Below are 24,708 nucleotides of genomic sequence, written 5' to 3'. Positions count from 1 at the left end.
GATAAATGTGTTTCTTTAAAAAAATGTTGAAAGTAAAACATTTTTGAAGTTTTTGAAAATGTACAGGGAACATTTGATACTGATGTAGGTTTTTATATGGAAGTTTGTCACTATCTCAATAAACCTCCTAAACTAGAGACTGCATTGTGATTAGTTTACCTACCCCTGGATATCAGAAAGACAAACTTGCAACTAGCTTGCTTCTCAGTGCAGTTAGCATCTCTCTTTCGGTGACATTTCTAAAGGTGTTGAAGGCAATCAAGCGCAAAGCTTGCTTTAGGTTATGCAGGAACCTGAACAAAACAAGCTGTGTGAGGCTCCAGCCACACCTCAGAGACCACCTTCCACATCTCGCATCAGCAGATGGTATTTGATCTGGGTGAGGTTGCTGGTCATTCTGGGAGAATGAAGGCCTGGGACCCCACGTTCAATTTTCAGATTTAATGTACCCCGTACAAACATAATTGCCAGAAATATTTGTTAATGTACCTGTTACAAACATAGTTAATCTATTAAGAAGAAGAGCAGAATCTTGAAAGCTAGTGGGAACTATAGCCTTTGGATTGCAACAGCTGCTACTATTCAAACAGACACAGCCAGTGGGCAAGGTTATAGATGTGTGCTGAAAAGGTTTGTTGACAGTATGGTGGCCTTACGGCCACACACTTGCCACATGTCTATGGCTAGCCCTGATCAATCAGAAGTGCAGGGATTTGAATTCATACAAGACAGCAAACCTTCTTCATTTCAAGTTGCTTTCCTGCAGGCAGCTAGAAGGACTTTAGAAATCAAACTGACTGAGAGCTGAGCCATGTTAAGATTGAGAGAAGGAAATGTCCAAGTTCTAAGTCACGAACATGGCTAATCTCATGGGCAGTTTGGTTGTAGGCTGGTATCATATGATGCCTGTTCTCTATTCTGCCTTCCGCAGCAATCTCCTTAAATCCTCTTTTTTTGTCACGTAACTGAGATAATATCCAATATCTTTTTCTCCATGAACATGTCATACAGCAGTCAATAGCCTTGTACTTGGTGATTTTCATGCTACATTATATTACCTCAAGTAATAAACTCATTTTCTTAATAACTGTTCATGTTGCATCACGTTAAGTGCAATGATTGGTGCATTTTTCTGGATTTTGTCTAGTCTATAAAAGTATTTTATCATTGGATATTCATGGAGAGAGTAAGAATAGGTGGAGTCCCTGGATTCATTCACCTCACTAACATTAGGAACAAGCCACCCACCACAGATAGGCAGAATAAACCCGTGCATAACACTCCACTACCTCTGTCCACTCCCTGCTGCTACAGCAGTGCAATTAGGTTGGGTCTAAAGAAAAAGATATGTACTGGAAATATTTTTTCATTAAATAAATCACAACTAAGATATCCATTTACTAAAAATACATATTATTTGTCCTCCTCACTATTTTAGCCCCTTTCAGCCAACCAGCTTGAGGACAACACAACATGCACCATTCTCACTGAAAAGTGACTGCCTAGACGCCTTCAGCCATTCACAGCCGTGTCATAAGCATAATTCCTAATTCTGAACCTTAGAGTCCAAAATGTGGGTGCCTGCATGAAACCTCCAAGCTTAATTACCAGCTTGGATCTGATAGCGCTGCCACCAGCCAAAAATTCCAGTGTTTGGCTCACTCTGGTCTCCCACAACCTCTGGGGACCCCAGACTCAGATGCCCTGAGTCTTACCACAAAGGGAAAACCCCCTCCCTTGTTTCTCTTTACTTTCCTCCCCAGGCTCCCTCCGTGGGTTATCCTGGAAGATTACTGTACTTAAACTCCTTGATACAAAACAGAGGGCAATTTACTCCCCCCTCCTCCTTTTTCGCCTCCCAGTCTTCCCTGAGAGAGACCGTAACCTGGCACAGGGATTTCTATCCCTACAGCCTCACTTAAGAAAGAAAATCCAACCAGTTAAAAAGAAAAGCTTTATATAAAAAGAAAGAAAAGACATAAAAATGCTCTCTGTATCAAGATAACAATATAAAGGGTCAATTGCTTAAAAGAAAAATACGAACAAACAGCCTTATTCAAAAAGAAATACAATTTAAACATCCCAGCAACTACACACATGTAAATACAAAAAAATAATAAAAGCCTATTGTTTTCTACCTTTGTACTCACAACTTGGAAACTGAAGATTAGAAGCTTGAAGATAGAAAGATCCCTCTCATAACCGAGAGACAGACCAGAGACACAGACAAAGGGACACACACCCAAACACTCCCTCCGTGAGCTTTTAAAAATCTTGTTTCCTGATTGGTCCTCTGGTCAGGTGTTTGGTTCCCTTTGTTAACCCTTTACAGGTGAAAGATACATTAACCTGTAGCTATCTGTTTGTGACAAGCCCCATTAGTGAAAGTCCGAAAATATCTGCATCTAGAAAATACCACATCTGATCTTTCTAATCTGAGAATGATTTGCTCTAACCCTATAGAGTTTTGAGTTCTGCAGAATATTGAATTTTAGGAAAAAAAGGTTTTCACAAAGGTATATTTTGCATATTCACTCAATTTCTTTCCACACATCTGAAAAGCATAAGCTACATATTCATTCCTGACTATTCCCACTCATGAGTTAGATGGAGGATCACAAACTAGTTCAACACATTACAGTATCTCTAAGCAATCTGAAAATTAGGTTATTAATCTTTTAAAGAAACCCAGCCCCAGTGAAGTCATGAATAATGACTATTCTTTTTGAGCATTTCTGCACTGGTAGACACTAATGGATTTCTTTGCTCAGCCTCAGATTACAGAGAACAGTGATTAGCTACTCCTTACAAACGTAATTAACTGATTAAGAAAAAGGGCAGAGAAGATCAAAGCTCTTGGGGCATATAGCCTTTGGATTGCAAAAGCAGCTACAATTCAAGGGGTTAAGAGGATAAAACACTGCATTCACATAACACATGTCCGCCGTCTCTCCTCTCATTGTGAAGCTGACTCAACCCACAATAAAGAACAACCTTTTATAAAAGGTTGAAGAAGGTTCTATTGATTTTACTTTGTGAAAACACTAAAAAACTGCTAGGAATACAGCAACATGTGTTCAGTGAGGCACAGCCTTCTCAAGCTTCCTTAAGAAGTTCTAAGCAACAAGCTTAGCGTACTATTCTCTTAAACCTCAGAGTCACTCACAGCTGGGTCTACTGTTAATTATTGCAGCCAGTTCTCATCATGTGAGCTTCAAAGTCTCCAGTCACTGCAGCGAAGCTCTTAAAGCTTTTAACTTTGTCTATTCTGCAACCATTTAGAAGGTTTAAGGAACACTCTGAAAACGTCTTTCATATTCTCGATCCTTCTATAACTAACCGTGTCTTTGGTTTCAGCTCCATATTGAATATTGGGCCCAGGATATGTAAAAGATCAACAAAAGCTTGTGATGAAGACCCTGGTTGACAGCCTCACTCCTCTGACACAATGGAATTTTCTACAATAAGATAAAATTCATCTGTAAAAGAGATGTACCTTTCTCAAGGACTGGTTTGAGACTATGGAATGAAATCTCCCAGGAATTAAGAACCATCACAAACCTAACCATTCAAGCACAAGGTTAATTTCTTTGAGCTTGTCTTCTCTAACAAAAAGTCATAGCAACATGTGCGTATATGTAATTTAAAAAGATTTCCAAATCAAAACACTCCATTGCAGATCCACTTCTCCCCCTGGGAAGGGGATGAGAGAAAAAAATAAGACCGATGTTAGTAACATTGCTCAATGTGCTATCGAACGCTACTCAGATACTACTGTGATGAGCAGGGTATAAGAAACTGCACAGAATAGAATTTACTGCACAACTGCCTTTCATGTAAACTGCCCATTACCTTTATTGATCGACTGCTGTAAATCCAAGAGTTAGAGTTTTATTTGTTTAGAAACTTAACAGTAAATTTAAAAAAACAGACTGAGAAAAAAGGGAGAAGGAATGAACACGCAGCAAGCACAGACTGAAACACAGCATTCAGAGAAATTCTGAGTCTCAACTTGTAGCGTTTCTGACACGTCCCACTGGGGGATGGATTAGTGTCATTGTGAAAGAGCCAGAATATGGCCTATCCTTCATGCAGAATCTGAGGATCCATGATGAATGGCAACACCACCAGCTACGGATCTTGGAAGCTCCATTAAGCAGTGATTTACCAGTGATTTACCATGATCCGCTCTGCCTAGAACACAGCCCGCTTGGTAGTGGTTGTACTATCCATCCACTCAAATTTATATCAACCTCTCCTCAAATTTGTATGTCTGGGATGGGTAAAATATGCAGAGCACAAGTTAATGCTTCTGTCAGCAGCAGGAAATCCCACTGAATTTACCAAACTATTTAAGGAACACTGTCTCAAAATGCTTTTCATCTTTTCAGTGCGAATCCAAGGAATCCCAAATACATATTGTTTGTACAGAGGGATTCTGTAGGCTCAGAGGAAGAAGTATGTTGCATACTTACCACACTCCTGCCCTTTCACTACCATCTTCCCTGCCCTTTTGTCTCCAGATAGTTTCAACCAAATTTTGCATGATTTTCCTTATCTTTTTGTCTCCTCATGAGGGATGATATGGGCAAAACTATTTTAAGATCCCAAAATACGTGTACGTATAGACTTAAAATATTATAAACAAAAATATTTCTAAACAAATTTAAATATATAAAAATGCGATTTTCCCCTTATTTATCTGCCATCACCTAAGAGTTTGGTGTATCTCCTTCAACAGAGGAGCACATCACTAATACTAAAAGTAGCACAAGGAATGACATGAATGCAATTCTCTGCCCTGTGCCACAGTTAGCAATGTCATTCTCTGTTGTGAGACACAAACTAAACATTGAGCCCCAAATCCTGCCAAGTACTTAGACACATGCTTAACCTGATGCATGAGAGTAGTCCCAGAGTTGTGACATCAGCTGCACAACTCATGCTTAAAAGTAAGCATGAGCTTAAGCAATTTGCAGAATTTAGGCTCAAATTCAGTTCTTACCATGTAAAAACCCCTTCAGTTACATTTAAAATACACAAAGGAAAAAGCCAGTTGCAAGTCAAGACATTTTATAATTCTTTGAGAACCTACAATATTACGAGTACCAAAACAGTATTTAATCTGTTTGCAAACTTAAGTCTCCATGGAACCAACAGTCTAAGGGATCATTTCTAGAATTCCAATTGCATACAGATAATTTATTATACAATGCTATTCCATTAATATAGAAAAAAATCTCCACTACGGAGCTACTAGATTTTTAGTCTTCGATTGAAATCAAAATATACTGGGCCAAATTCTGCCCCTGTTTACATGTATTCACCTAAAATGAGGTGGTCCATTGGTCCAGTATGGTCCAGCATCATTATATTATCTGCATTAAGATTTGCAAGTCTAATGTTCTCTATGGGCTACTGAAGCATCTTTTTCCAAGACAACTACTGTAATATTTAGACGATATAAACAAAACCTACTTGGTCTTATAAAAAATGTGATATATACCATATGATGTGTCCATTAAGGAAGTATTCCTCTGCTACTACCCATAGTCTACTGGTCACATCATGAACTTGGATTCAAAGTCATTCCAAATTGCTCTGATCCCAGCAAGACTGTTTTTAGACTCACTGCTTCTACAGATGTAATCTAACAGTAGATATCCTAAGCTAAAAAAACATGATAAGTATCAGAGATTTTGCTTCAGCAACATAGTGAATGCAATGACAGAAAAACGAAGAAGGTAAAACATCACAGGGCTGACACAGAGCTCAGTCAGCAGTCTGGCAATAGTTTAAAAGTTTCTGGTTAGATACTTTACAGATGCAAGTTTCTTCTGCTAATACAACAGTACTCAACTGCATGTGGCCCAATTAGCACACAGCTGTGGCCCAGTTGTGTCGTTAAAGGCCGCTGGGCCCGTGAAGTCAAGGGGGCAGGCTGCCCCAACGCCTGGTGCAGTAGGATCCAGAGCCCTGGCTGCCCTGTCACCCTGCCTGGTGTGGCAGGGTCTGGAGTCCCGGCCCCCCATGCCTGGAGCCTTGGCTGCCCTGTGCCACATGGTTGAGTTTTATCAGGCAAGTTTTTGGGAGAAGCAGTGGCAAGCAGAAGAAAGGTTTGCTCTCTGTCTTAATCTCTCTAAGCTGAGATCAGTTCATGAGGTAGAGTTCCTCCCTGAGAATAAGGCACTAGTGTTGAGCTAGGATTCCTGCCTGAGTGTCATTTTTGAACATCAGGAAGGTCTGGTTTTTATATAGTGTAAATAAACAAGTTACACTAAGAAAATACCCTGTCATCATTGCCCCAACAGGAAACTGACATGCAAGGCAATGAAGTCTACTACCCCTCTGCAAAGGAGTAACAGTACCAAGTACTGTGGCAAAAATTGGCACACTATGCCCCTTTCATGTATGGCACTGGACCTTCACTATTCAGACTGTTGACGCTCAACTTTTCCTGGTGGAATCCCTTTTCATACTTACCTAGGGCTAGTATGTTAGGGAATGTCTACACTTACCGGATTGATGCTGCAGCGACTGATGCACCGCGGGCCGATTTAGTGGGTCTAGTGAAGACCCGCTAAATTGACCAAAGATCACTGTCCTGTCAACTCCGTTACTCCACCGGAACGAGAAGAGTAAGGGAAGTCAACGGGAGAGTGTCTCCTGTCAACACAGCACTGTGTAGACACCGAGGTAAGTCAACCTAAGCTACGTCGACTCCAGCTACACTATTCACATAACTGGAGTTGTGTAACTTAGGTCAACTTACCCCCATAGCGTAGATAAGGCCTTAGTCTGCTAATTAGCAGGCATCAATTAAATCGTGCAAGTTCTGAAGTATAAGAAAAGCTAATGACATTTAAGTCCATAACCCCAATATTTGAGACAATACAAACGTAGATTGCACTATCTATACACAAAGTATGCAAGTGTCTCTGTCCACAGCTGAACTTGAGTACTTTGTATGACCTGTTTCTTCCACGTACATAGAATATCTTCACAGAGAAATGAAATCTCATATCTTAGCATCCTTTAAAGTAAGACTAATTGATTAGCAAACTTTCCAGTAGTCTGTTCTAGATTGTGATGAATGGGTAGTGAAGAGTGGTGACAATTAAGTCTGCTAGACTTAATTCCCAATTCCAGCTCCCAGTGTCACACTACTGTGAAATCCATTCGCTTCACTAAGTTAACCCTTGGAGCAGTCATCTGACGTTTGCACAAACTCACCCTTGCCAACCATTTGCAGTCAATGGTTGTTAAACATCTGATAAAGCACTAAAACTAATTACCTTCTTTATTTAGAAACACGACTTGAGAATAGACTGTTATGCCTATGTTGATTTTCCTCTAATTTAATGGGACAGTTCTGTCCATTATCCCATTAGCTACACACTGCTAAAAGACTATAATGGGCACCACAAAGCCAAACAACTAATTGAAGTCATTACAAATGCCCAAAACAACATCAATTCTTTCTGCACTTGATTGCTGCAAAAGGATCTCTTTTAAACACACACATATATCACACATTTGTTCTGATCTCTGAATGGCTGCAGAATAACCAAAAATAAGGAGATCTGGCTCCCTTCTTCTCCTCACCAAAAATGTCTCTCATTCTGTGTATTTGCCAACATTCCTGAAACAAATACACAGTCTGACTCATTTCCTCACAGTGAAAACATTCATGTTGATCCTTTAAACAAGCCAGCAGTAGTACAGACTTCCAGAGCATTCTGGTGTGAGAAGACATTGTTATTCATGTATTGCCAAGGTAAATTTCAACCTTTTAACTCCAGATGTTTATACTGGCAAAGTCATAGCATTACAGAGGTAGTTACTAATTCAAATTTTATTTAGAAATATTCTCATTTTGATTAAATGCTGCAGCACTAATGTTTTTAATAAAATGTTTAGCTGTTCTGCAGTTTCTCCCTAGATTTTCTTGAAATCCTTCCCAAAGTACAAAAAAACATGATAAAAACTAAGGAGTCATAAAGTATAACAGTAAAACATGGACTAGCACATGGTGCCAAAAGATCAACCTTCAGCCATGTAGCATAAAATTATTAAGCAGCAGAGCAGGAATTAATTCTCTATTTAATTATTTTTATGTAGGACATTTTCATATGGAGCTTAAGCTCTCCTGACACTTTAAATACCAGTATTTGTATTCCTTATACAGCTGAAATTCTCTAAAATGTAACTTCAGACAAAAAGGGAAGAGTTCTTACAGTTTAATTAATTTTGGTCTGTAAACTCTTTCCTCCGTGTAAAAAAACTTTCACCTTTCTTATTAAAAACAAAAATACTTTGAACAAATAGTAAAATGAAGAATAAAAGTTTGAGTAAATGTATCAAACCTTATGGCAGCACAGTCTCTATCAAGCAATACATGAAGAGTGCCACGATAAGATCAGAGGAAAAGAGATTTGTTGTCTGAGCTATAATGCTGCTGCTAGAAAATTCTGATACAAGAGCTCTATGTAGATAAAGGGCACATTGCAAGTTCAGCATAATTATAACCAACTCTGCTCCCTCCTAAACAAGTGTATATATAGTTCAGCCAGTTGAAGACATGTGCTCACTCTCTTTTTCCAAAACAAAAACAAACAAAAAAAAATCCTATTTGGCATATTGCTCTAGGCTCCCTACAATTTAAGCAATGCCAGCATTCAAACGGCATTGACACACTTCAGGTGTCAACTCTTTAATAAGGAAATGGTGCCAGATACCAGCTTCCCTTCCTATCAATTTCTTGATCTACTTGTTTCATTTGTCTTGTTTTGGAATGCTGTTCAACTGTCAAGTTAAAACAATGCTTCTGCACCCTCACTGAAACCAAGGTCAAAGTGCTGCACTAGCAGCAAACATAATGTAGCTACAGTTAAGTGCAATGATTAAAGGGCACAATACAGCTGTGATCAAAAATTCCACTGTCATAACACAGCAAGGAATCCATTTCACTAACTTAAGTAAAATAACTTCTCCCACACATATTGCTGCATCTTTTAGTGTTAACCATGTTTAAAGATCATAGACTAGTTAGAGAGAAGAAACAAAACATTTTCTGAATTTAGGTAGAGTTTTTGGTTTTAGTTTTTAAGTCAAACTCTTTTCAATTCTGTTTAGTAAAAGAAAATAATTATGTGGGAACAGACTTTAATATAGCTGTAATGGAATATTACATGATTGGAAAAGAATTGTATTGGTATAGGTAAAAGACAATATGCATTCAACTAACTAATCAAAAAGAAGAGCAGCTTCCCTAACTGTTCAAAGAGTCCCAGAACATCATTTATCAACATAGCTCCTTTGAACCTCTCAGGTGCACAACAGCTATATCACTTTTTCAGGACAAAACACTTTCACATAAAAATGGTGAATTTATGAAGAACCATTTGACCCTCCTCTTCAGTCATCATAAAGAGAAACAGAATACCACTCCTTGTTGCCTAGTCAGTTTCTACAGCTTTACCTTGAAAAAGTAAACATCCTTATACCAACACTTCTGTACACTCACTTAGCTGTTCAAGAAATCCATAATGTATATACACATCTGATGAACATTTGATCACTTCAGTTTACAATAGTTCTGCGAGCATACTCTAATGAAGGAAAATGACAACATATTCGTGAAAAATGTCAAATCCATGGTCAGTGAGTCAGCCATTATTACATCAAAGTGTTTTTCTCACTCTTACCTCAATGATCTTGTCATGAATTTGCAGACCTTCTGTCTTGTCAGCAGGTCCATTTTCCAAGATTTTTGACACATAAATTCCTTCAGGTGAAGAGTCCTCCTGATTGTTCTGTATCAGCCAATACTGAAGTTGCAAAATAAAAGACAGCCATATTAGTACAAGAAAAGAGACAGATCTATATTCAGCAATGCAAAATGCAAATCCATCCGAAAAATGCAGCTCTCTTTTTTATCTAAGAATTTAATTACTTGGGATTTTTAACTTAATGCACAATAGGCGTTAATCAAAATGACAGCATTAATAAACTATTCCAGCATTTTTGACAAGTTAATCTATTAGGTTAGTTTAGTCTACATAAAATGCAAGGTGCAACAGTAATCAGATCCTAGATAAAATATTTTAAGTGAATCTCACACTTTCTAGCAGATGTGACTAATGTATATAAAGAGGATCACGTACTAAAGAAAAAAGAAGGAAGCGCAGGTGTTTGTCTCAGGAAGAAAAGTCATTCTTTAACACTGCTTTTTGTATATATTTTTTCCTTAGAAAATAAAGCGGAACTATTTAGTAACATATAGTAGTGATGGGATTCTATTGACGCTGGTTAACTTCATACTCTGAAACCTCTCATAAATCCTATTTACATGGGAGACTCAGAACTTGCTCAACTGTCAGCTATAGACAAAAGGAGAACCTTTTTCAAGTTTATCTTTACACATTTCCAAGTGAAACTAACTTAAAGTTCAAACTTACAGCTAAGAAGTTATTTACCACATTTGGAATAATACAATAGATAGCTCTGATCACATTAAAGTTATTTTATTTTTAAACATATGATGTAGTGTCAGTACAACTCTGCGTGCCAGACTTCCAACATTTCACTTAAAATAAGTTTTAATAAATTACCGATATATATAATGAAGTTGAAGAGACACAGTCAACTTAGAAATCACTTTTCTGTTTGAGCTTATTTATTTAATAGGGCTGTCGATTAATTGAAGTTAACTTACATGATTAACTCAAAAAAATCGCAATTAAAAAATTTAATCATGATTATTCGCAGTTTTAATCATACTGTTAAACAATACAATACCAACTGAAATTTATTAAATATTTTGGATGTTTTTCTACATTTTCATATATACTGTATACTGTGTTGTAATTGAAATCGAAGTGTACTTTATTTTTTATTACAAATATTTGCACTGTAAAAATGATATACAAATAGTATTTTTCAAGTCACCTCATACAAGTGCTGTAGTGCAATCTCTTTGTCGTGAAAGTGCAACTTACAGATTGTTTTTTGTTACATAATTGCACTAAAACAAAACAATGTAAAACTTCAGAGCCTACAAGTCCACTCAGTCCTACTTCTTGTTCAGCCAGTCACTAAGACAAACAAGATTGTTTACATTTATAGGAGATAATGCTGTCCTATTCTTATTTAGAAGGTCACCAGAAAGTGAGAACAGGCATTTGCATGGCACTTTTGTAGCCAGCATTGCAAGGCATTTACGTGCCAGCTATGCTAAACATTCATACGCTCCTTCATGCTTCAGCCACCATTCCAGAGGACATGCTTCCATGCTGAGGACACTCATTAAAAAAATAATGTGTTAATTAAATTTGTGACTGAACTCCTTGGGGGACAATTTTATATCCGCTGCTCTGTTTTGCCAGCATTCTGCCATATATTTCATGTTATAGCAGTCTTGGATGATGACTTGGCACATGTTTGTTTTAAGAACACTTTCACTGCAGATTTGACAAAACACAAAGAAGGTACCAATGTGAGCTTTCTAAAAATAGTTACAGCACTCGACCCAAGGTTTAAGAATCTGAAGTGCCTTCCAAATCCTTAGAGGGACAAGGTGTGCAGCATGCTTTCAGCACTCTTAAAAGAGCAACACTCCAATGTGGAAATTATAGAACCCAAACCACCAAAAAAGAAAAACAACCTTCTGCTGGTGGCACCTGCTCTACTTTCGATTGTTATTGAGCAGAATCCATCATCAATATGGAAGCATGTCCTCTGTAATTGGTGGTTGAAGCATGAAGGGACATATAGTAACTCCTCGCTTAATGTTGTAGTTATGTTCCTGAAAAATGCTACTTTAAGCGAAACGATGTTAAGCTAATCCAATTTCTCCATAAGAATTAATGTAAATGTGTGGGGAGGAGTTAGGTTCCAGGGAAATTTTTTTCACCAGACAAAAGACTATATTTTATACACACACACAGAGTATACATTTTAAACAAACAGTTGAATACTATAGACAGCAATGATGATTGTGAAGCTTGGTTGGAGATGAAGTCAGAGGGTGAAAGAGGGTGGGTTATTTCCCAGGGAATGCCTTACTGCTAAATGATGAACTAACCCTCAAGGGTTAACACACTGTTGTTAATGTAGCCTCACACTCTACAAGGCAGCACGAATGGAAGGAGGGGAGACAGCATGGCAGAGAGAGACGGAAACACACACCTTGTGTGTGAGAAAGACATGTGCATTGCCCCTTTAAGTATGCTGACCCCACTCTAAGTACATTGCCTTTTAAAATAGACTAGCAAGTTGAGACAGCAGCTGCTGCCAGCAAGCTCCCTCCCTCCTGAGCCCTGTAATGTTGTCCCCTTCTTCCTCCCCCACTCCCTGACATTAGCACTCCTCTTCTCCCCACCTCTGCACAGTAAGCAGGAGGCTCCCAGGAGCAGCTCCAAGACAGAGGACAGGAGCAGCATATGGCAGTGGGGGGGCGGGGAGGGACAGCTGAACTGCCGGGCAATTGATAGCCTGCTGGGTGGCTGCCTCACAGGGAACTTAGGGGAGCTGATGGGGGGCTGCCAATCCACCCTGGTTCCAAGCCCCCGCCAGCTAGTTCCAATGTGCTGCTCTTTCTGCAAGCAGTGAATAACGCAGGCAGCTGCCAAACAACATTATAAGGGAGCACTGTGAAACTTTAAACGAGCATTTTCTCTAATTGATTAACAATGTAACAACGAAACAACATTAACCAGGATGAATTTCAGTGAGGAGTTCCTGTATGAATCTTTAGCGCATCTGGCACATAAATATTTTGCAATGCCGTCTACAACAGTGCCATGAGAATGCCTGCTCTCACTTTCAGGTGACATTGTAAACAAGATGCAGGCAGCATTATCTCCTGCAAATGTAAACAAATGTGTTTGTCTGAACAATTGGCTGGACAAGAAGTAGGACTGAGTCGACATGCAGGCTCTAAAATTTTACATTGTTTTAATTTTGAATGCAGGTTTGTTTTTTTATATAATTCTACATTTGAAAGTTCAGCTTTCATGGTAAAAAGATTGCACTACAGTACCTGTAGTAGGTGAATCGAAAAACACTACTTATTTTGTTTTTTTACAGTGCAAACATTTGTAATCAAAAATAAAAAAATGAGCAGAGTACACTTTGTATTCTGTGTTGTAATTGAAATCAATATATTTGAAAATATAGAAAACATCCAAAATATTTAAATAAAAGGTATTCCCTTATTGTTTAACAGTGCGATTAATCAAGCGATTAATCACAAGTAAAATATTAATTGCAAGATTAATTACAATTAATTTATTAATGGCTTGACAGTCCTATTATTTAATGTTACAAACAACAAAAATGTCTGAGACTATTTTCCCAGTTTGTTTTATTTTGTACATTTTACAGCACTTTGTATGTTGTCAGTTAAGCCCTGACCAATGGGACTATTCATGTACATAAGTGTTCACAGGATTGGGTCCTTTGTTTCTCACAGCAAAACCACAATCAAGATTACACTCCACTGTGCTATGTGCTGTACAAATATACAGTTACTGTCCTGAAGAGCTTGCATTCTGTCTAGATTTCAAGTTGACCGTATTGCTTTAAATTAAGTGCTGGTAAATCAACATCTGCTGCCCACCCCCTTGACTCTTCATGTCTCACATCCTAAAAAGAGGTCCAAAAATGAACAGGTAATTGAAAAGAAGTATCAAAATGGTCTAACAAACAAATAGACTTCTACTGAGTGTCCTCTTCAGATATGAGAAATATAACTTTACTAATATAAATATACTTTTATTCATATAAAATTGCACCTTATTCAATTACTTTTTATAAACTAAAGTACTACCTAATGAGATTAAGGGGATGAATCTGGTCCAGCCTAAATAGACAACATAGATACATGGGCATACAGCACCCTTTGGCAGTCCTTGCCACCTGGATTCAGTATTCATGGGGAGAGAGTTTGTGCTTCGGTTCTAAAAGGGGCAGCAAAGAACTCGCAGTCCAAGATGGCAGGAGGGGGCTAAAATGGCTTTAAACTACCTTTATGCCCTCTCAATCCTGGGCTGCTCTCAGGCTGGCTGGACACACACACACACACACACACACACACCCTTCCCCCAGGCATAATTTAGCCAGCCCTAGGGACCTCAGTTACCAGAGCCTCTTTGGGCTGCACAAGAGCTGCAGGGCTGCCCAGAAACCCAGATCTGACACGTTCCTGCTGCCCCCAGTATACTCCTATCGCAGGGCTTGTGATGGGGTCTATGGAGGACAGCCTGAAGCTGTCTCCACAGTGCCGGCAACAGAACAATTCTCCTATCACCAGAACCAGGAGAACCACAGCCTCAAAAGTCCAGAGCAGGAGTGAAGATCTCACTTATAGAGTTTTATTAGCATACCACATCATCATCTCCTTTAAAAAACATACAACCCACACACAGCCCTCTGAAATAACTTCTTTCCTGCTAAGATAAATCATAACGAGATAGCTATGAGTTTGGTTGTGTTTTTTCAGGTGAGGGGAGGAAGAAATAAAACTGAAAAAACTTTCAACTGTTTTATGAAACACAACACACAGAAATTGTAAGTATATTTATCCCTCAGACACAGAAAGGCACGTTATCCGAAAGGAAAAGCTTGCAATTCTGTAAGTAGAACACAATTTTGTCCTCAAAAATCTGTCACTTGCAGGACCAATCAGCATTCTGTCTCACTTCATTAAACCAAGTTTCATGCAATGCACGTTTTCCTTGAATAACTTGAAAAAAATTATTTCCTGCACCTTGAGATGAGCAGACTCTTTCAATCTTGTTACTCAACAATTCTTGACACAATGTTTATATTAGATAATAGTATTAGTTCAGTGTTTCCCAACCATTTCCAGTCTAAGGCACACTTACTTCAGTAAAAGATTTCTGTGGCGCACCACAACCCCAGGCTAAAATCATTAGAACAAAACTTACTTATCATTGGAAATTTGAGCTAGCCTTGATATGCAAAATCGCTTAATCCCAGCAGGAAATGTTGACAGTGCAACTCGGAGCTCTTGCTCCACTGATCTCATATGCTCTATTTGTTTTTTATGTAATTCAAGCTTGAAAAAACTTAATTTGCACAGGTAAGTTGTTGAAAATGGCAACAAAATGGAGATTATCATGTATTCATCTGCCAGTGTCAACCAGAATGAGTCCACAGTCATATTGCCAAACTTAATTTTAAAAGCGTAGCCCATCCTTAATTCAGTAAGTTGCTCTTGAGTCATTATTGTAAGATTGTTAGCACTTTCCATTGCAGAAGAAATTCAAGGATCCCAGACCCAGTCGAAATCTTCTATTTAGGTTGAAGGAAAATATAGGGCTGAATTTTTCTTCCAGACTTTTCAAATGCTCAGAAAAGATATTGACCAAAATACTGCCAATGGGATCTGTTGTGCTTTCCAGGGTGAACATTTCTATTGTGCCTTTTGCTGCTTTTTTCACATCAGAGGGCTGACTTAGATCTAAACTCATGCAGTTTATCTGTGCAAGAGACAAGATCCTCATTTCGACCTTGCATTTTTCCTGTTCAGTTCATTGAGGTGATGGAATATATCAGCCAAGTAGGCAAGTTTTGCACACCATGTCACATCAGCAATTGTCCACGTGTGTGGACTCCTCCAAGCTATTTTTACCTCCTCTCTGAGCTCATACAAACATGAGAGAACTTTTCCATGGAAAAGCCAGTGTATTTCTATGTAAAAAAATAAATTCTGGTGTTCTGCTCCCATTTCCTCACACAACAATGAGAAAAGGCAACCTTTTAAGGACTGTGATTTTATTAAGTTCACGAACTTTACTGCTCCATCCAACACTGAGGAAAGTTTTTCTGGCAGTTTTTTGGCCACGACAGCTTCACGGTGCAGGAAACAGTAGGTCACCAGCACATCCAGATTTTGTTCTTTGACCTTGCATACAAACCTCTTGTCTTTTCAGTCATGGAGCCAGTTCCATCTGTGCAAACACTAAGCGCAATTCTCCCTCCTCAAGGCAGGTCATTGTCACCCTGAAGATTTCCTCTCCAGTTGTGTGACCTGGCAGTTGTCTGCAAAATAAAAAATTTTCTTTTATACTATCTCCATCAACATACCTGACATTAGCCAAGAGTTCAGTGTGATTGCTGATATCTGTTGAGTTAGCAAGCTGCAATGCAAATTTTCCACTTGATTTGATTTTTCTCAGAGCAGTCTCAATGTCAGCTGAAATCATCAATGGGACGACTTATATTATCTGAAAGGGAAACTTTTGCGATTTCATTGACTGCATTTTCACCTAACATTTCTCTCATCATTTCTTTGCATGCTGGTAAAATTAGTATTTCTACAATTGTATAACGGCTTTTTCATCTTCGCTACAAGCAAAGTAGCTTGCTTCCAGTGGTTTATCAGAAACTGCTACAGTCTTTCATCATTTGCACTTGTTTTTCAGTTTGATCCTTCAAACGCTCAAAAAAATATTTTCCCTGTTGACAGGGGATGGGTGTTTGCTTGTAAGGTGCCACCACTTGGCATGACTGTATGGCTTTAGAGTTTCTCCCCAAACACATGACACTGTCAAAGAGAGCAAGATGGTTCAGCTGTAAATAAAAATCCAAATTGCAAATAACTCTCACCATAGCGTTGGCTCACCACTTTGATTTTCTTATGTTCATGTTCAGCTTCAAGTGGAAGTGCTAGATTTTCTTTTCTTCAAATATTCGTCCATTTTCAAGTCTTCAAATCAAAATTCAGCACTGTTACTTAACAGTTGATAAGAAAACACAGCTACCATGTGATACCATGCAAACAGCAAGGCAAGGTTATTTGAGCATAGCATGTGTAATGTCTGTCTCACATGCGTACATCTGAAGAGCAACAGCACAAACTGCACAAGTGACTTTTCCAAAATTCCAAAATTCTGTGGCACACCTGTTCGTGCCGTGGCACATTGGTTGGGAAACGCTGATCTATTTTAATTACTGTAGTCCATTCAACTCCTGTTTCCTGTGACTTTCTTCAGCTTCAGGCATGTTGGGTCAGTTCTGTCTCACACAGACATTTGATAGCCATTAACACTAATCAACTATTTGTAGTATTCACATATACTATAGTTAGAATGAGAGGGGAAAAAATTAAGTTCAACACTAAAGACTGAAAAGTAATATGAAGTAGCCAGCTTTATACAGACAAGTTATATGATGCCCTGCCCACCTTCTAGAAGTTTCCACCTAACAATTCACAACTCACCAACTTCCATCTCTTCAACAATCAATGGCAGTTGCTTCTGCACAAAAATCATATCCTTTCCCCAATTAGCAATGACCTCTCCAGGACAGACAGTGCTATAACTTACTTATTTTTTCTTAATAGGCAAAATAAGAACCACAATTGTTTTCATCACTTTCCTTTGAACTTTCTAGAAAAAATTAAGGTTTCATTCACAGATTGAAACTAGAGCCTCAATATTTTACTATTTAAAAAATGTTCAATATATGTTATATGCAGGTGAATACTTCAGTGATCTAGAAGTTCAAAAAATGAAATCCCAAGAAAACTCAGGAAACCAAACAAACACTGAGTTGCTTTCTTCATGCAAAAATCCAAGTTCTTCCACAGCCCTATATTGTAGAAGTCACATTGAAACCAAAATAAAGATTTTATGGATTTCTTTTACCAGGACTATGAAAAGGTGTTATACATTGCAATGTAAGTATTATAATACGCATGTCTTCTAGAGTCCTGGACTTTCATCCTTTTCCTTAAGAAATCTTACAAGCTCATACTTTGGAACTCTTTATAAAACGCATATGACACCTGCAGAACTTTGTATTTACCTACAAGACCTACCAGTGAAATTCTGCAGAGCAGGCCCTGTACTTCTTGGGCTTTGGTGCCAATGGGAGCAGACTCCTTGGCATCACTAAATATAGCTTCAGAAAAGATAAGACATGCAAACCAAGCATACACACACTCCCTGCCCCCAATATTTTGTTGCTAAAAGAGCAGTAGCAGGTTACAGCTTTACAACTTCAAAAAGAAAAACTCTGATCAGTACAGAGTAACTAACTAAACACTATGAAACATTTTTAATTAACTATCAATTTTTCAGTTTAGCAAGTTTTTTTTATCATTATTATATAAGAAAACAGGTATTAATATTCTAGGATTTTTTAAAAAAAAGTCTTTCCAAATCTAAGCTAGCTAAGACTGACTTAAGACTCAAGAAGGTGGAAAATACAATTTGACTTACAATTTTTATATATATATTTGAATGCACACACTAGCAAGACAGTTGTTTTGACTATGATGCAGGTCATGCAGCTACAGATTAATATTTTGATCTTTCCTTTTAATGAACATAATCAAGTATTTTTTCACAGAATTGTAGGTGCTTGATTCTGCAACATTTACATATTTGAATAGTCCCACTGATTTCAACGGGGCAACTTGCATAAGCACAAATGACTCACATGAATTTAGACTGCAGACAGCTCCTAGGTTTGTTCTAAAAGTATTATGGACCCTATCATTAGAGTTGAGGGTACCCTACCCCTCATAGGACTGGGTCCTAAAAATAGTAAATCTAATTATTTAAAAAAAAAAAACACAGATCTTAAATCGCAGGCCAAATTCTGTACCCATTTTCAGCTGGTACAGATCCATGGTGTGACTAAAAGCAGAAGCTGGCCCAACTATTTGTTTTTATTACTAATAATAGCCATACGATAATAAAACAGTATCTATGTACTTTAAAAAAAGGAAAAACTATATTTACTTTGGTGATTACCTGATAGGGTCGTCCTCCTACAATATTGAATCCCAAAGTATCATTTTCTCTTTGTAGCATGATGGTTAATGGCTTAGATTCTCCTCCCTAAGAAAAAAGGGGTGAAACGCTAATTTAAAAATGTTATATGAAAAGGAATACTTCAAGGGGATCTATCAATGTTCTATAGCTTTTCACTGTGGAAAATGCAACACAAACTGGCTGAATGGAAAACTCTGATTTAAAATAGTGCTACATACTTATATATGACACAGGAGTTTACACGATGGAAAAAACAAATACCACTGAATGTAACAGGTACTTTCAAGACAACAAGGACCTGATTTTCATAGGTGCTGAGCACACAAAACTTTAAGTTTGTGGATTTAGGTGTGCTCAGCACCTCTTGAAATAAGGCCTCAAATGTTTGTGTACCTTTAAAACAAACCCCTGTATATACTAATAACATTAGATATTAAGCTTATGGGGTGAAATCCTGCCCTAGTGAAGTCAATAGGAGTTTCCTCATTGATTTCAATGGCGCCAGGATTTCACCCACATCTCTGCCTCTTACCATTTCCAGCTCCAAAAGCTGGTTCTATATAGATTCCACAGCAATTCAAAGGGGGGGGAAAAAACCTTTTTTCTCTTCTTTTTTTCTCCACAGCGAAGTAAAGCAAATAAGCTAGAAAACACACACACAAAAAATCCTAGATGTGATTCTATAAGTCACACAATAAAAAATAGTGAAGAAACCAAAGTTAAAAAATAATAATGTATGAAAAAAAACTACTTCCTTAGGTAAAAATAGTTAAATAATTTTCTAAACCATACAAATAAAACAAAACAGATTATCACAGGCCTTTCTTTAGCATAGTAATTTAATTTATTTTGAATTTTCACATATAAGAGCAGTTGTATTTCAGGAGACATAATACCTACAGAAATTTTTTATTCAGCCTGTACCAAGTAAAGTAAGATTGTGTTTTGTCACTCTCTATACATTGGTAAATTTAAGAAATTTTGACAAGTAAAGAAACTGTACATTTTTAAATATTCAGAATACAATAATGAATGTGGAGGCACTCTGATATCCAAACAGATTTTTATTAACTGTGGCAGTGAAGTTTTATATTACAGCATGATACATTTTAAATTAATGAGGAACATTTTTTACTTTATTGATGGTTTTTCTTCAAAATGAGGGTTTTATTCATTTTCCTTGTCTTCTGTAATGTATTTCTCTGAGGCAGTACATACAGCAGCACCTACTGGTAGTGACAAGAAATGATAGCTATTGAAGCATTACACAAGAGGACTGCCTTCATGTCAATGTGCCAACTTCCTTTTAAAATGTCCTTAAAATGTCCTGTTCTTTCTCACCTCCTCCCCACATGACTATTTTTCTTGTGTACTCTGCACGTCACTGCAATCATTGCTGGCTCTCTTCATTCCACCTCATCATATCTTCCCAGAGGTGAAGCAGATATATGAGCATATCTTCTAAAGCCAATACCCCAACCCCAAGGATTAGCCACCAGGAGGAAGTAGGGGGGGAAAAAAACAAGAAAAAGGTTTAAGTATTCAAGTTCCTAAAACACTAAGTATTTTAGTATTTAGTATTAAGACTTGAATTTATCATCTTAATCCTGGACATAAAAATTCTGAGAATTTGAATCACTGCCCCAAATGTGAGTCTCTTTTACAGCAGTTTGAAGTTCAGCATATCATACTAGTTCAGAAGCTGGCCAGACTATGCAAATCTTTTCATCTGGATTGTGCTTCAAAAGAGTCAATAAAGATTTTGGAAGAAAAGTCTCTTGAGTGGCGCTTAAATTCTATTAAATCACCTCTCACCATGGTTGCAACCAACAATGTCAGACTCCGCACAGCAATCCTTCAGACAGGAATTAAACCTTTACAGAACAAACCTTTTAGCATGTTAAGCCATCTCACCAGTAAAATGTGTCTGTTTATTCCATCAAAAGCAGGCAATTCAATAAGCAATCCCATCTGACTTGGAAAAGGGCTGAAGCAGCAGCATTGGTCTCTAATGTCAAAACTGCCAATCATTATGCCGTTCTTCAAAAATAAAGACATTTCTGTGTCCCTGCAGAACTGTTCCTAAACTATAAACTATTCTAATGTTTTTAAACAACAAACTATTTCCCAAGCTACATCTTAATAATGTAATTATAAGAAAAAATATCTGTTAGCTCCATATCTATCTGAAACTGGAAGCCCACCTAAAGAAAACACAGTATCAGAATTAATAAGGTTACACCCAGCTGGATGAATTGTGGTCTGATCTGGCCATCCTGCCCCAGAAGATTTGCATTCAAATTTGTTTATTCTCAGCTAAGTTGAAGCCCTTTTCTCTCATTTGTGTTTCCCTCTCACTCCAGACAAACCTGACATGAGATCCTCATCCAAACTGAGTCACTGGGAACTACCAGAGGCTGCTGGTGTGCAACCCTTAGAGCTGCCAGATTCTTAAACTACAAAAGGAGACATGAAATGTGTAACCTAAAAAGACTCATGTAATTTATGACAGAATTTTAGGCTCTTCATTTGCACTCTTAAAGAAAATGAGAGAGCCAGAAAGAATCTGCTGAAACTGTTTTCACAGCTCTTGAAAGATGACAAGTTTTCCAGGCTGAATGAATGGGGGAATGAAATGTAAAAGTTTGATTTACATCACTTTAACTGTTTACAGACTTTTCAAGCATTGGCACAACAAGACAGAGCTAGGTTTTAGGTTGCTGAGAGTGGCACTAACCTGCTGTGTGTTAACTGACTGCCTCTCTGCCTTTGGGGGTTCTCTAGGGGACCTCACCAAACTGCAGGGGCTGAAAGTGCAATCCCAGGTCCAGGGGCAGTGGGGTGGGAAGAGGCTACAGTGTGTGTCAGCTCCATTTGTATTTTCCAAATGTGACCACACAAGTAGGGATGGAATAAATGCCACAAAGGGTCCAGGCTCTGCTGGGGTAGGTCTGCTGACTGCAGCAGAGTTGGGTGCGCAGAGAATCTGGTCCCAAATCGATATGGTCGTTGGCAGTATCTCCCCTGATCTGCTAGCATATGTGCTGGAACTAGGGGTGCTCCTGCCTCCCTGGCTTGAAGGGGTTTCCATCACATCCAGGGTTTACAGTTTGGTTCAGTGGCTCTCAGCACACCCACTATGCAAATTGTTCCAGCGTCCCTGTCTGCTAGGCGCCATCCAAGGAGCAGCCCTGGCAAAGAGCAGATCACAGTGTAAAGTAAGGCAGCGGGGTCATACCGCACCAAACAGTGGGCTGAGGGGAAGGGGGCTGCTCCCTTCAGAGCCCGCCAGGCTGGGCTCCTGCCGCCCCCAGCCCGCTCGCTCCCTCACTCACCTTGCAGGAGTGGCTGCCGGCCAGGTTCCTGGTGATGCTGCTGATGTGGCTCATGTACTGGTTGAACTTCACCTGGTACCTGAGCGCCGTGAGCTGTACCTCGCTCTGCAGCGCCGCGAGCTGAGCCAGCAGCGACTTCTCCCTCTTGCTCCACTTCAGGGCCTGTCGCTTCAGCTCCTGCTCCAGGCTGGCCCTCTGGCCTTGCAGACTGCTGTTCTGGCTGCGCAGCGCCCGCAGGCAGCAGTGCCCCCCGCCCGGCTGCGCGCCCCCCGCCAGGTCCCGCTGCAGGAGCACCAAGCCACAGCCCTGCTGGCAGATGCCTGCCGGGCGGAGCTCGCAGCTCTCCCGCATGTGCGCGTCCACGTCCTTCAGGCTGAGCACCTCCGGGCAGCCCTTGTGGCGGCACCGGGCCGGGCTGTAGTCGCACATCTCGACGTGGGCGGCCAGCTGGTGGAGCCGCACGGTCCGGCCGCAGCCCCGCGGGCTGTAGTCGCACTTGATCTCCAGCTTCTGGATGAGGCTCCTGAGCGGCAGCACCTGGTGCAGCTCCTTGGCCGAGATGGGCTGGCACTGCAGGGGGCACAGGCGCCGCTGCACCGCCCAGGGCAGCAGGCAGCCCGCGCAGAAGACGTGCCCGCACGGCGTGGACAGCGGCTCCTCCAGCACCTTGCTGCACAGTTTGCACTTGAGATCCGGGTCCACGGGCTCGGCAAAGCGATCCAGCTCAAAGCCCATGGCTGGCGGGGGGCAGAGCGGGCTGGGAGCACAGCAGGGGGAGCAAGTATCCAGGGGCGGCGGCTGCTGCTGCTCTGCTGCTTCTGCCAGCCCGTTTGCTGATGCAGGCAGCGCAGCTCCAACTTCCAAGGAAGGGGCGGGGGGGGGGGGTGAAGAGGGGCAGGGCAGCGCAGAGTTTGTTTGGTTTGAAGTTTTCAGCTGCTCACCATGTTCCCTGACCCTCCCGTATTAACTCTAATAGGAGCTACCGCCCAGTACCGCCCCCCACCCCCATCCCCACCCCCAGCTCCTTCGTTGCATCCCTCCTAGAAGGGAAATGCAGCAGGACGAGGAGGGAAGAAGCTGAGATCTGCCAGCTTCAGACTCGCGCCTGCAGAATGAGGAGAAAGCAACCACACCAGCTCCCTTCCCTGTGCAGGAGGGGAGCCAGGAAAAAGGGTGGGGGGAGATGTACGAAAAGGGCAGAAAGGAGCTGCTGGCATGCCAGGCAGACGATAAGCTGACACACAAAGTTCGAATTGTTTCACTCTGAGAGATCTTCTCCTTGCACCTCTGGGGTGCTTGGCTGCTGGGACATTCCTCACATCCGCCACCAACAGTAGCTTAAAGTCTTTTTTATTATGTCTCTTAGAAAAGGGAGTGAAAAACAATCCTAAATGAAGCAGCAGAAAACCACTGGAATTACAGGTTATTTGGGTAGCCAGTATAGAGAACACAGAGTAAGGGAAGGGCTAGTTGCCCAGCTAGAGATGCGGCTTGCTGGAGGGCTTTCCCCTGTGGCTACAGTGGCTCAGAAATCATGGGAGGGGGGAATCTCGTTACAATCTCAAATTTATGCACAGCTCTTGGGACTGTTGTCCTCAGTGTATGTTGTTTAAGGCTGGATTGTGAAAATGTGAGTGAGGAAGACTGTCTGGTTGCTGAAGAGGGGAAGCATTTTAAACTCCCTGCACTGATTTATTTCTTTCTTTAGTTTTTACTCTGCTCCTCCTTTGTGGGGCTGTTCCCCATCTTTGCAATTGAAAAGCAGTGCAGATGGGTTGGGTGCTAAAGCAGTTAATGGCACCAGGCCAAAACATGCCATCAGTGAGGTGGTGGAGTTTGTAGATCTCCCTTAAACAACAACATGTGTATAAAGAACACTGCCATTTTAATATGTGAAAATCTGGAAATTAATCATTAAGAATCAGTCACCAACCTGACTTTCGCCCCTGCATCACTGCACACATGCATTAAAATACATTGAAGTCTGAAACCCATAATATGTTCATCACATGACTTTACTATGAAAAGCATAGGACCAGACTGCTGCCCTCACCCCCATGGAGAGCCTCCCAGGAGGGAGCAGAGAAAGATCTGGGAGGTTTCCTCAGTTAACTGGATCAGGGGTGTGGCAGGACTAGCCCCCTCTGGAAGGGCCATAGAGGCTGGTCCAAGATTCACACATCTCAGGGCATTAGCTGGTAGTTACAGCTATCTATGTGGAGCCACAGGCCACGTCTACACTACGGGATAATATCGAATTAGCTAAAATCGGTTTTATAAAACTGATATTATAAATTCGATTTCATGCGGCCACACTAGGCACAGTAATTCGGCGTTGTGCGTCCATGGTCCGAGGCAACGTCAAATATTCGAAGCGTTGCATTGTGTAGCTCTTGCCGTAGCTAATCCAGAGTTCCCAGCATCTCCCCCACCCCTCAGAATTCGGGTTAATATAATTGTCGTGTGGTTCTGGGTAAATGTCATCAAGTTTTCCTTCTCCGGAAAAACATCAGCTGACAATCCTTTCGCGCGTTTTTCCCTGATTGCCCTGGCAGACGAACATA

The 24,708-nt window shown here is 40.1% G+C and overlaps 1 protein-coding gene across 3 annotated transcripts in view; it reads right to left on the bottom strand.

Annotated features, from left to right (window-relative positions):
- PDZRN4 (PDZ domain containing ring finger 4) overlaps nucleotides 1–22,879 on the bottom strand; it is a 412,100-nt gene extending 389,221 nt beyond the window's left edge. Inside the window, exons 1-3 of one of the 3 annotated variants that reach the window (XM_032773100.2) lie at nucleotides 22,145–22,879; nucleotides 18,789–18,875; nucleotides 9,708–9,815 (exon numbers count right to left, since the gene is read on the bottom strand). In XM_032773100.2, the coding sequence (XP_032628991.1) occupies nucleotides 9,708–9,815; nucleotides 18,789–18,875; nucleotides 22,145–22,879 (930 nt within the window). The remainder of the gene's footprint in view (nucleotides 1–9,707; nucleotides 9,816–18,788; nucleotides 18,876–22,144) is intronic. The other 2 variants (XM_032773098.2, XM_032773101.2) reach the window with 2 other exon arrangements.
- Nucleotides 22,880–24,708: the final 1,829 nt, after the last annotated feature.

This window comes from Chelonoidis abingdonii, chromosome 1 (assembly GCF_003597395.2).
Source record: "Chelonoidis abingdonii isolate Lonesome George chromosome 1, CheloAbing_2.0, whole genome shotgun sequence".
Classification (NCBI taxonomy): Eukaryota; Metazoa; Chordata; order Testudines; family Testudinidae; genus Chelonoidis; species Chelonoidis abingdonii.
Note: the sequence above shows the minus strand (reverse complement) of the source record. Positions and strands in the feature narration are given on the sequence as shown.